At 35.3% G+C, this 11,529-nt stretch overlaps 1 protein-coding gene across 2 annotated transcripts; it reads right to left on the minus strand.

Moving 5' to 3' along the window:
- Nucleotides 1-1,162: 1,162 nt before the first annotated feature.
- Nucleotides 1,163-3,584, minus strand: LOC131021429 (uncharacterized). 2 transcript variants are annotated; one of them, XM_057950614.1, is made up of 3 exons: nt 3,403-3,584; nt 1,864-2,433; nt 1,163-1,460 (listed from the first exon to the last, which is right to left on the minus strand). In XM_057950614.1, the coding sequence occupies exons 2-3, from the start codon at nt 2,327-2,329 to the stop codon at nt 1,429-1,431; spliced, it is 498 nt and encodes a 165-aa protein (XP_057806597.1). In that variant the 5' UTR covers nt 2,330-2,433; nt 3,403-3,584; the 3' UTR covers nt 1,163-1,428. The 2 variants fall into 2 exon arrangements, with proteins under 2 accessions (XP_057806597.1, XP_057806598.1); XM_057950615.1 differs by having other exon boundaries at nt 1,864-2,805; nt 3,403-3,573.
- Nucleotides 3,585-11,529: the final 7,945 nt, after the last annotated feature.

An 11,529-nucleotide genomic window follows, 5' to 3' on the forward strand; every position in this document is an offset into this window, starting at 1 on the left:
ACAAGAATTGCCACGTAGTAGTAAATCATATTCAAGATTTTGTAGAATAAGATCCAATCAAATATTGCACTCTTAACAAACAAAATAAAACTCAATTATATATGTTTGTCATCTCACCGAAAGGGTGTACAAAAATATTGAGATTAAATCTATTGGCATCATATCTTTTTAACATAATCGGGCGAATCTATTATGTCTCCAATTATCAAAATAGTCTTCTATTTTGCGTGAACTTTTCATATTTTTCTTTATTATTTTTCTAAAATCTACTATTTCACATTGACTTTTTATACCACATCAAATACAAGTTTACATAAAATGACATATTCCCTCTAAGTACAGATCAAAAATTTACTTTATATCCTCCAAATTCCAATCAAAATTCACTTTTGTTTGGTGGAATGATTAAGATCAATATCATTCGAAATGCATCACTAATTTAATATGCTCAAACAAATGCTATTTTAATAGCATCAAAATATAACTTTTAGGATTATTTGTATTTCTTCAAGAATAACGAAAATTATATCATTTGTAATAAACAAATATAACATATTTGCATCAAACCACAAATATAAGGGGAATTTGCACAAATTTCAATAACAATCTCTTTTATGCAAAGCATATATGTTACCATGATTCCGTTTTCTGGTTATTTCCAAGCCAATTTATTGATATAAACATATTAAACAGTATAATATTCTAATACTTCAAAGTTTCTTTCGTCTGGATTTAGATGATTACTAAAATTATACGGATTGAAATTCAGATGAAAAGAAAATTAGTCGTACCTTATTGGAAAGACACAATTCTTTCCTAGGGCATACCTCCAATCCTTTTACGATCGAAGGAAGATGAGAGGACTAGAACTATCGTGCTGATAACGTGTTATAAACTAGAGAGAAGCGAGAGAATATAGTAGAGAATACGAATATCGTTATAATGAAGTTCACAACACACCCATATTTATAGGTGTTAAACCAAGTGTGAACGTTCACACATGTCCGGTGTGAACGGAGGACAGTCAACTCCGGTGGCTTGAAGATGTCAAGTGTTATTCTCCCTCTAGGTTTCTTGGTCAACACACATAAGATATATCTAGAAGATATATTTACAACAAGATATTTAAAAAAAAAAAGAAATATAGTCACACAAGATTACAGGTAAGAAATTGGGTTTGATATTAATGCAAGCAAAACCATGAAATTCAATTATGGTCAGTCCAATTTTTACATACCCTGCGACAGCGACTGTGACTGAGGGGGAGGGGGTTTAGGTCTATGATCACCTGCTAATAGCATGATCACAGACAATATTAACTATATCTAAAATGCTTCTTCAATATTTGGAAAAGAAAAATGTAGTATTAAAGAAACCTTTCTTTAACTGTCGTAAATCATCCCTAATCTGAAAGCAGTTCAGCAACCATCACTCCTCTAAACCCGATGATGAGGTCTTACCTGTAACATAGCAGTTCAATAAATTCAGTAACATCATAATAAGCCATCAGAAAACATATCGTTCAAGCATGAAGCAGGAAAATTGAAACATTTAATTATTAGCTTTGATATTTTCTGTTAGGAAGATAGGTTAAAATAGTGATGATAGTGGAACGCCGAAAAAATAGATTGATAGAAAATGCACGTTATGTCAAGAGAATATAACGAATTCAGGATTCACAAGAAAAAAAAAGCCTCTAAAACCATCTCAGTGTTGGTCAAACATTCCATAGAAAATATTCAAAAAGCAGAAACCATATGATCATCTTAATGTTGTTCAACCACGAATTTTGATGTTTTGGTTAGTTTGATTCATTTCAATAAGGGGAAACAGAGAAATCAAGAGATGAAGAACAATTTTAACCTGCATTGCTCTGATAAGCTTGCTCCTTTCTGTGATTTTCCATGCATTGCAGGAGATACTTAAAAGTCTCGATGTCACAAGGGATTGTGAGGCCGCCGCTGTGATCAAATCCAAACTCCTCCTCAACCTTTTCCAGCAGCACTTTAAACAAGGGATCGCCAAGATAGCTAGTGGGGATGATAAACCTACGAAGCTCCGGCCCAACATATACAGCAAGATAACCTTTTGGAACGTCACTAGGCATCTCTAGGCTCTGGCAACTCTCCTCATCTGAGTCGCAGGGTACATTTGAATTCCTTAACCTCCAGCTGATCTCAGGTGAGATGCCTCCATAGGCTCCTCGTCTGGATGGTGTCGTGGTGCAGCTCTTGGGGGACAGAGCCACAAGCTGCCATTTCTTAAGGAATTCTTTGAACTTAACAATTTGTCTGATGCTCGTGATCTTGCTTCCTCCATTGTCGTCCATTCTGCTTAAGCGTTGCTCCGAGACTAACTAGAGTGCCAAATGGGGATATTTTAGCCGTTCGAATCCTCCTCTGGCAAGAGTACGCCTCATCAGATCATGCTCCACTGCAATTTATAGGCCAATATATATAATCTTCAAACAGGAAAGCAGATCATCACACAGGTTCGTTGTTTGGTGCCACAGAAGATTAGGATCATTACTTTACAACCATGAAATAGCTATTAAGAGGCTAAGTTGAGCGCCATAGGTGGATTAGAATGATTACTTCACAAGTTCACAACCATGAACTAGCTCTATTAAGAGGCTAATTTGAGTGCTACACAACATCTAGAAACACTTTTGATCTGAAGCTGCACCTCATTTCGCAATATATTCTTGATTACAATAATTCCAATTGAATGCGACTTTTTCAGTAAAAGATGGGGAATGAATCGTGACTAACAATGATGTGTATATCAGGGCACATCTTCTCTTCTCTATGAAACAAAGAAAAACAATTTAATCAGATAAAATACACGAGGCTTGTCAACCACGGTTAGGCATTTCTTCATATATCTAATTAGTCATGATTTATACGAGATATCTTTAGTTTCCGAATTCATTAATCTGCAGGTGCACAATGCACACATAATTTCCTAGAAATGATCAACAGAAACATGATGTTTTGATAACTTTCTGATCAGAGTAGCAAACAATTAAAAGAGTGAAAATGAAAATCATGAAATCAAATAATATGACACTAAAGTAAATCAATTTGTTCATAAAATTTCAAAATTAAAACACATCCATTGTCTCAATCCAATAAAATCTGCAAGGATACCTGAATCAGAGATATTTAATATGAGGAAATCGATAACAAAAAACGGGATCAATCAGAAATATACGTTCAATATAATTACATTTCTATAGTTATCGGAATATGCATATCAGTTGATAGACGATCCAACTGCAAATCGGGGTATAAAACACATGAACCTTTACAGCATAAACGATATATACAAAAAGAAAAGACATGCAAAAGCAAATTGCAAAATATGAAAAGACGAAAAGGTGGCGGTGAAGCGGTGGCTTACCAGATGGTGGCGGCAGAGACACGGTGGCTGAAGGGCGCAGGTGGCGATCAGAAGGCAACAACGATTCGAAGTTGGAAAAACATTAATATTTAGTAGTATGAAATGGTAAAAATGATGGAGGAGCTTTTGCAGGAGAAAATTTAGATCTAAAAATGGGAGGTTCTTTTCCTACGGTTCACCTTCTTTTATTGTTCTTTTTCCTTTTCGATTAAAAAGATGCAAAAACCTTAGTAAAACATTTTTATATATAATTGGAAAATGATTTCATCCTATTGTATGTGACACTTTTAAATCTTACTCCCTCTATCCATAAAATAACTTTCTAAGATGGGATAACACGAATTTAAAAAAATATATATTGAGTGCATTAATAATAGTAAAAATATATTATAATTAATATTGAAAGTTGTGAAAAAAAATAAAAATAAGGGTAAATAAAATATTATGAGTGGTGGATTATAGTTCAAAAATAAGTATGAAGTTTTTTTGTGGACATCCAAAAAATAAAAAATAAAAAGTTCTTTCTAATTGTAAAACTACACACAGTCGATACACTCATCCAACTCAACTTTACTCCATTTTTTAATAAAATATCAATTTATCTCTCATCCACCTACACAACCCCCAACCTAATATAACTTTTACTCTCAATGGTGAGACCAACTCAACCTACATATTTTTTTTTCTTCACTTTATTTTTAAATTATCTAATATATAAAATAAATATAAATTAAAATTAAATATTTATCTATTATATTTAATAAAATAAAATAAATATTTTTTAAAAAAATTGTAATAATACTATAATTAAACATTATCATATATTATAATTGATATTTAACTCAATCACCAATGAAGATTACAAGAATTAAACACATAATTGAAATTAAGTATATCAAAGTACAATACGTGAAACTTAAAAATACAACTAGAAAATGCAAATTACATATTTAACTGTCAGTGCCAAATTTTTCTCATATCTGCTCAATCAAATCATCTTGAAGAGTCTTATAAGCTTCTCTATTACGAAGTTGATCTCTATTAGTCATATAAGCAGACAAGCTCGCAATACGTTCAATAGAATAGCGGAAATGTTCGACATCTTCTGTTTGTACTCGTGTAGGTGTATCCATAAAAAAGTTTGTTGTATCATAATAATTTTAGTAGGTATCTCGTTCATCCTCGACTATCATATTATGCATGATGATACAAGCCATTATAATTTTTCCCATCAAAACTTTGTCCCAAACAAGACATGGACGTCATAGAAATACAAATCGAGCTTGTAGAACTCCAAATGCTCACTCAACATCTTTTCGGACATACTCTTGATGTTGAGCGAACAACTTGTGTTTGCGGATCTGTGGGGAAGTAATTTACTTGACAAATACAGCCCATGAAGGGTATATACCATCAGTTAAATAATATGTCCTATTATAATGACGACCATTCACTACGTAATTAAGCTTTGGTGCTCGACCTTCTAAGACATCATTAAAAACAGGAGATCGATAGAGAACATTAATATCACTGCACGAACTTGGTGTTCCAAAGAACGCATGCCATATCCAACAAGTCATATGAAGCAACAGCTTCCACAATGATCGTCCACTTCTCCTTGTATATTGGTTGGCCCATGCATTAGGACAATTTTTTCACTCCCAATGCATGCAATCAATACTGTTAATCATGCCTGGGAAACCACGTTGTTCTCCAACATAGAGCATCCTTGCCAAATCTTGTTCATTAGGCCTGCTAAGATACGTACCACCGAAACAAGAAATAACACCTTCCACAAAATGGACTAAAGCATCTCTTGTCGAAAATGAACTCATTCGTAGATACTCATCGACAACATCGAAAGATGTCTCATACGCCAGCACCCTCATGGCTCCGGTACATTTATGCAATGATGAAAGACCTACTCTGCCGGTGGCATCTTGTCTCTGTTGAAAACACTCATCATTAGCAATAACAACTTCCACTATTTAAATGAATAGCGATTTCTACATGCGATAAACTCCGCCGGAAGAGCTTTGGAGTATATGTTGGGCTGTCACTGAAGTAGTCGTTGATCAAACGCTCTACACCAAACTCGCGTTCCCTATCACAATAATATATCATGTTGGCTGTTGGAATTTGATGTCCTACAATTAGATTATGATTGTTTACGATCATATTCTGGATGATATTATCAAATTGACGATTTTGTTGATAAACTCATTATTCCCATTCATCAAGTTCGTTGGAATGGAAAACAATAGAACTTGAGTTTGAATCAACTGAAGAGTTTTCATTGACAGACATATTTGTATGAGAAATGAAAAAATAATAGTACTTGAGCAAAGAGTGAGCTTTTTGTGTTTTATTGAGACGTGTTTCATCTGGCATTTAGAGAATACATATTGAAATGTGGGATAAGATAGCTAGATTAGAATTGATATGGTTGCATGTAATGTAGTCTGTCAAAAATGACATATGCATGTGAATTGGAAATAATGTTGTGTCAGTATGCATGTGAATTGGACAAATGCTTTGTCAGAATTGACTAAATGCTTTGGTAAGCTAAATGGATCCAATGCTATTCAATTTTAGATGAAATACACTTCTTCATTAATTAAACATAAAACAAGTACATAACACAATTTGCCAAAACTAAAATCACACAAATAGAAAGCACATAAACTAAAAGTACACAAATAAAGAGAACATAAACTATAAAATTACAAAGAAAGTACATGATTAAAATACATTCACTCTCCAAACACAATTTTAAAATACAGAAAAATTATTATTAAATTTTATCTATCACAATATTTAATACACCAATTATAATTTGACATGTGGCAACATTATCTAAAAAGATAGAAGGGTGACGTGGGGCGGCTGACATTCCGGGTCATGCAATTTGCATGACTTTGCATTTTTTTTTGCCAATTCATTTGTCTTATTCGGGTGACCCTCAGCGAGGCTCACCATTGTGAATGGTCTAATAGAAATACTACTCCATCTGTCCACCAATTCGTGTCCTAGGGAAAGGGGTACAGGTTTTAAGAAAATGTGTATTATTTATTTGTTGAGTGGAGAATGGGGCACATTTTTAAGAAAAAATGATTTATTTGTTAAGGAAATAGTTACTAAAACTGGGTAGGACACGAATTGGTGGACAGACCAAAATAAAAATTCGGAGACGAATTGGTGGACGGAGAGAGTATTAAATATTACTCCCTCCGTCCATAAAGAGTGTGTGGTGGAGTGCAGGGCACGAGTTTTAATAAAAAACTTTGAAAGATATAATTTTAATGTTAAATGGTAGTGTTGGGCCCACCAAATTGTAAAAGTAAAGGATTAATATTTTCTAAATATTGACTGTGAATGAAGTTTAAAGTATAAAACGGTTTCTAAAAAAGGAAAACACACAATCTTTGTGGACGAATGGAGTAAAATGTAGTAAATTTATGAAAATGTGTGTGTGTTTATTGTGGTGTTAGGTCCGGAGGGTCTCGAATAGGTGTATGGGGGGAGGGGAATACACCTATGGGCTATTTTTCTTCTCCTCAAAGTGAGGGATCTCCAGAAAGAGATCAAAACGAAACTTTACACGCAAACAGTGACGCCTGTTAACTGAAAACAGTTTTGACCAAACAGGGTTGACGACAGATACTGAAAACTCTTCAGTGAGGAGTTATCAGTTAAGTTACTGGAACTTAACTGATGCACGTAAGAGCTTCAGTCGAGTTTGGTAAAACAGAGATGATAACACTTTTCCTGACTATCAGAAGATAGATCAGTCAGACTGATATCATACGCAGCGAAAATTAAACTTAGTTTCGCAATAGCCTTGGTTGAGCACGTTGTTAGTCTTAGGTTTCTCTTTGCAGTTATTCAGTATTCAGTTTATCAATTGAAAAAACACAAGTAGGAAAGTAAAACTGAAAGCTGTAAACAACACAGAGACTTTTACGTGGTTCGGAAAAACCCTTTCCTACATCCACGGTCGGTTGATCAGACCAACAATCCACTCCGCAAGTGCTTAACAGGTGCACTGCAAACCAAACCGTGTGCTTGCCGGGTGCACACAACCGTACCACTGAAGAAACCACTTCTTCAGTACCCACACTTCACTCGTTCGGATTTTTCTTGCTTAGCACAACCCGCGCTAAGACTCTCAGAGTCAGAGTACCTTCCTAAACTCCGAATCACTCAAACACTCTAATCTTTCTTCCTGAAAGGAGGTTTGAATGGGTGCCAACTATACTGCAAAGAACAAGTTCTTTGGAGCAAGTTTGACCTTGGCTTCTGGGTAAACAGAGGTTTGCCTAAGGTCTAAGAAAATGTATGTAATCAGCAGTGACTGATTTTGGCTTTGGAATTCTCTTCTTCGATTCAAGCTTTGGAGAGGTTAAGCTTTAGGCTGAGTAGTGATTTTGGCAGAGCTTCAGCTTATGTTGTTGAATCGGTGAAGATTGAAGTGATCCTCGAGCGTTATTTGTAGGAGAACTCTTGAATAGATCCGTTGGCGTAGAACGTCCTCAAGATTTCTTCCGTTGGAGAGCAATTCGAATTTGGGCTGAGGCTTCAATCTTCGAGGTTCCTTGTTTGGTGGAAACGACTCTCTTGAGGGACAGGAGATGTGACGTCTCTGATAAAGTAGCCACCAAATAGGAATGACCTCTGCAGAGATAAGGAGATCCTGAGATCTCTGCATTTAATGCGGTTGTACTTTTGTGAGTACGTGGCTTCCTTTGAACGTTGGAAGTTCAGTCCGAGGAAGAATGTTTAACTGATACTTGACTTTAGTATCAGTCCGCTGAGTCCACGCGGCACGCATTAAGTAATCAGTTCCAAACTGATTCTTCAACTGATACTTCAGTTGGTATCTTCAGTCTTCAGTCATTCGTCCTTCAATCTTCAGTCTTCAGTCTTCAAAATCGCAAGCTAAACTAGAAACGAACTCTAACACTTGAGTTCAAAACTGTTCTAGTATATTACAATTAAAACCTATGAATTTTGGTATCATCAAAACAAGGATTATGATATTCCACAAGGTTCCCAACATGTGGTGCTAATAAACTCATGAAATTGAAAAGATTTAGTTGGCTTTGAGAATAGATAAGTAGTAAAATCACATTTTAATCGAGTTGGACATGGTAATAGAAATACTATTATATACTTACACTTTTGTAATTTTTTATGTCCACCAAAAGTATGACATTTTCTTTTTAGAACATGGACCCACATGTTTTTCTTATCTTTCATTCTTACAAATACCATTTATTTACAAAAAAAATCATCGTTAATTCAATCTCGATTATTCATTTCAAAAAAAAGTGTGTCCTTTTCTCCACTACATAAAAATCACCACCAATTTTATTAAAAATTTGCCCACCAAAAGTGTTATACTTTTAGTGGACGGATGGAGTACTATTTAATATTAATATTCGATTATAATGGAACAAATAATCATCATTATATTTATAAATTTAAACATGTTCGATTATTCAAATTTAGAGGGGCACAAGTATATACATGATAGACAAATCTAAACAATTATCGACATGCTTACACGAAATTCTCTCTATTTTTTATCTTTTGTTATTTAAATTGTTTATTATTAGTATTTATTCTGCAATGTTTGAATGTGTATTGAAATAATCATTATCACAATAATTTATATGTATAAATTTAAACATGTCTGAGTAATTAGTAGGTATTAAATTATAGGTTTTCAAACCAGCAGTAAAATCACTTTTAAATTACGTTTTGGTTGAGTATTGATATATAAATTGTAAATGAACTTTACCAATATTAGTCTACAAGTGTGAGTGGATTTACTTTTTTTTTAATCTTTTTAATTTTATTCTTAATAGTATTTCCGTCCCAACTTTTAGTATACATTTGACAGTGATACGGGTTTTATAAAGTAGTTGAGTGTGTTGTGAGTGGAATAAGGGTCCCACATTTTATGTGAGTGTTAAAATAGTTAAAGTGGAGCAATGGTCTCACATACTTTTACTGAAAATAGAAATGGATACTAAAATATGAATGACAAAAAAAGAAAAGTTGGAAACTAAAAGTTGGGACGGAGGGAGTATTTACTTCAATATTTGATTTTATTGAAATATTATTGTAACACTTTTTATTTAAAAATTTAAACGAATTAGGGTAGTTAATCAAGTTTAGGACATGAATGAATATATTTATTTTACACGGGTTCAAGTGTTTGAACCCTGGTTTGATTGTCTTGCTTTGACGCAATCAACAACTAAGAGATGATTAAACACTAGTCAAATTATATACTCGATAATACAATTAGGAATTCAAGCTCTCTCCTTAATTTGGGGGTGTTAGGAAATTAGACGCAACTAATTCCGCCCGGGATCTGGTGTGACGCAATATTTTGGATATCGACCGATATGAAACGAGAAAAAAAAAATGACACCGATATTTTTAACGTGGTTCGGCCAAACTGCCTACGTCCACGGACCCACACCAATATATTAGAGAATCTCAAAAGGAGGAGTACAACAAAAATACCACACTGTATTTTGTATCTGCCTACGCAGAGGCTATCTCTCAACTCACTTTTATCACTCGTGTATAACTTCCACACTGAAGTTTTCTCTCACAAGATTTTTCTCTCTCTCTCTTTCTCTATCTCTCTCTAGCAGAAAGCTTTGATGGTTGTTTGGTGTTGTGTTGGATGCTGCAGAAGAGCTCTCTATTTATAGGAAGATTTGGAGGTGGTAGGTGAGAGGTGGTTGGTGAGAGGTGGTTGGTGGCGGTAGGTGCACGCCAAGTTGGAGAATTGGGGCTGCCTTTATTTGACAAAATAAAACAGCTGCAACTTTTTGACAATTGTTGCTTTTTGACTAACAATCTCCCACTTGAAGACTGATTTCAATCTGTCTTCACACCTCAATCAACGCAGCAGCCTTTCTGTCTTTGTCATTCTAGCAAACCAATTGAAGCTGAGCACAACTTCAATTTATCAATGGTTACTGCCTTTGTAAGCATGTCGGCTGGATTTTGAGCTCCTTGGATCTTTTCAAGTATTAACACCTCATCCTCCAACAGAGATCTGATGAAATGATAACGAAGTCCAATATGTTTCGTTCTAGAATGAAATGCTGAATTCTTTGCCAGATGTATCGCACTCTGACTATCGCTGTGCAAGACATTCTTCGTCTGATCAAAACCCAATTCTGCCAACAACCCTTGTAACCAGATCATTTCTTTGCTAGCCTCGGTGATTGCCACGTACTCTGCTTCTGTAGTGGATAAAGCAACAATCTTTTGTATCTGCGAGATCCAACTAACAGCAGTCGTGCCAACAGTAAAGACATAACCGGTAGTGCTTCTCTTGCGATCTACCTCACCGACAAAATCTGCATCTACAAAACCTTGTAGTGCTACATCACCTCGTCGAAAACACAAGCATCTATCAGTAGATCCACGTAGATATCTCAATATCCACTTTACTGCTTCCCAATGCTGCTTTCCTGGATTTGCCATAAATCTGCTCACAACTCCCACTGCATGAGCGATATCTGGTCTAGTACAGACCATGGCATACATCAGACTTCCAATGGCTGAGGCGTAAGGAATTTTAGCCATGAAGTCTCTTTCCTCCTTAGTCTTTGGAGAGTGCTCTTTGGATAGGCGGAAATGGTTAGCTAATGATGAGCTAACCGGTTTAGCACTGCTCATGTTGAATCTTTGCAAGATTCGATTGACGTAGTTGGCTTGAGACAACTGCAAAACACCTTTTTGCTTGTCTCTGTAAATTCTCATCCCGAGAATTTGCTTTGCTTCTCCTAAGTCCTTCATCTCGAACTCCGCTGAAAGCTGCCTTTTCAACTTCTTGATTTCGTTCAAGTCTGAGCCGGCTACTAACATGTCATCAACATAAAGTAGCAAGATGATATAGCTGGACTCGAACCTCTTGAAGTAACAACAATGGTCAGCATTGCACTTCATGTAGCCATTTTTCTGCATGAATCCATCAAACTTCTTGTACCATTGCTTCGGAGCTTGCTTCAAGCCATACATGCTCTTTTTCAACTTGCACACCAGCTTCTCTTTTCCTTTGACAGAGAATCCATCTGGTTGTTGCATGTATATTTC

The sequence above is a fragment of the Salvia miltiorrhiza genome, chromosome 4 (assembly GCF_028751815.1).
Source record: "Salvia miltiorrhiza cultivar Shanhuang (shh) chromosome 4, IMPLAD_Smil_shh, whole genome shotgun sequence".
Taxonomy (NCBI): Eukaryota; Viridiplantae; Streptophyta; class Magnoliopsida; order Lamiales; family Lamiaceae; genus Salvia; species Salvia miltiorrhiza.

Excerpts from the sequence above, each read along its gene's own strand:
- LOC131021429 (XM_057950614.1), bottom strand. The coding sequence starts at position 2,329 with ATGGACGACAATGGAGGAAGCAAGATCACGAGCATCAGACAAATTGTT. Across the intron at positions 1,461-1,863 it reads AGCTTATCAGAGCAATGCAG|GTAAGACCTCATCATCGGGT; the intron begins GTTAAAATTGTT and ends GCTATGTTACAG.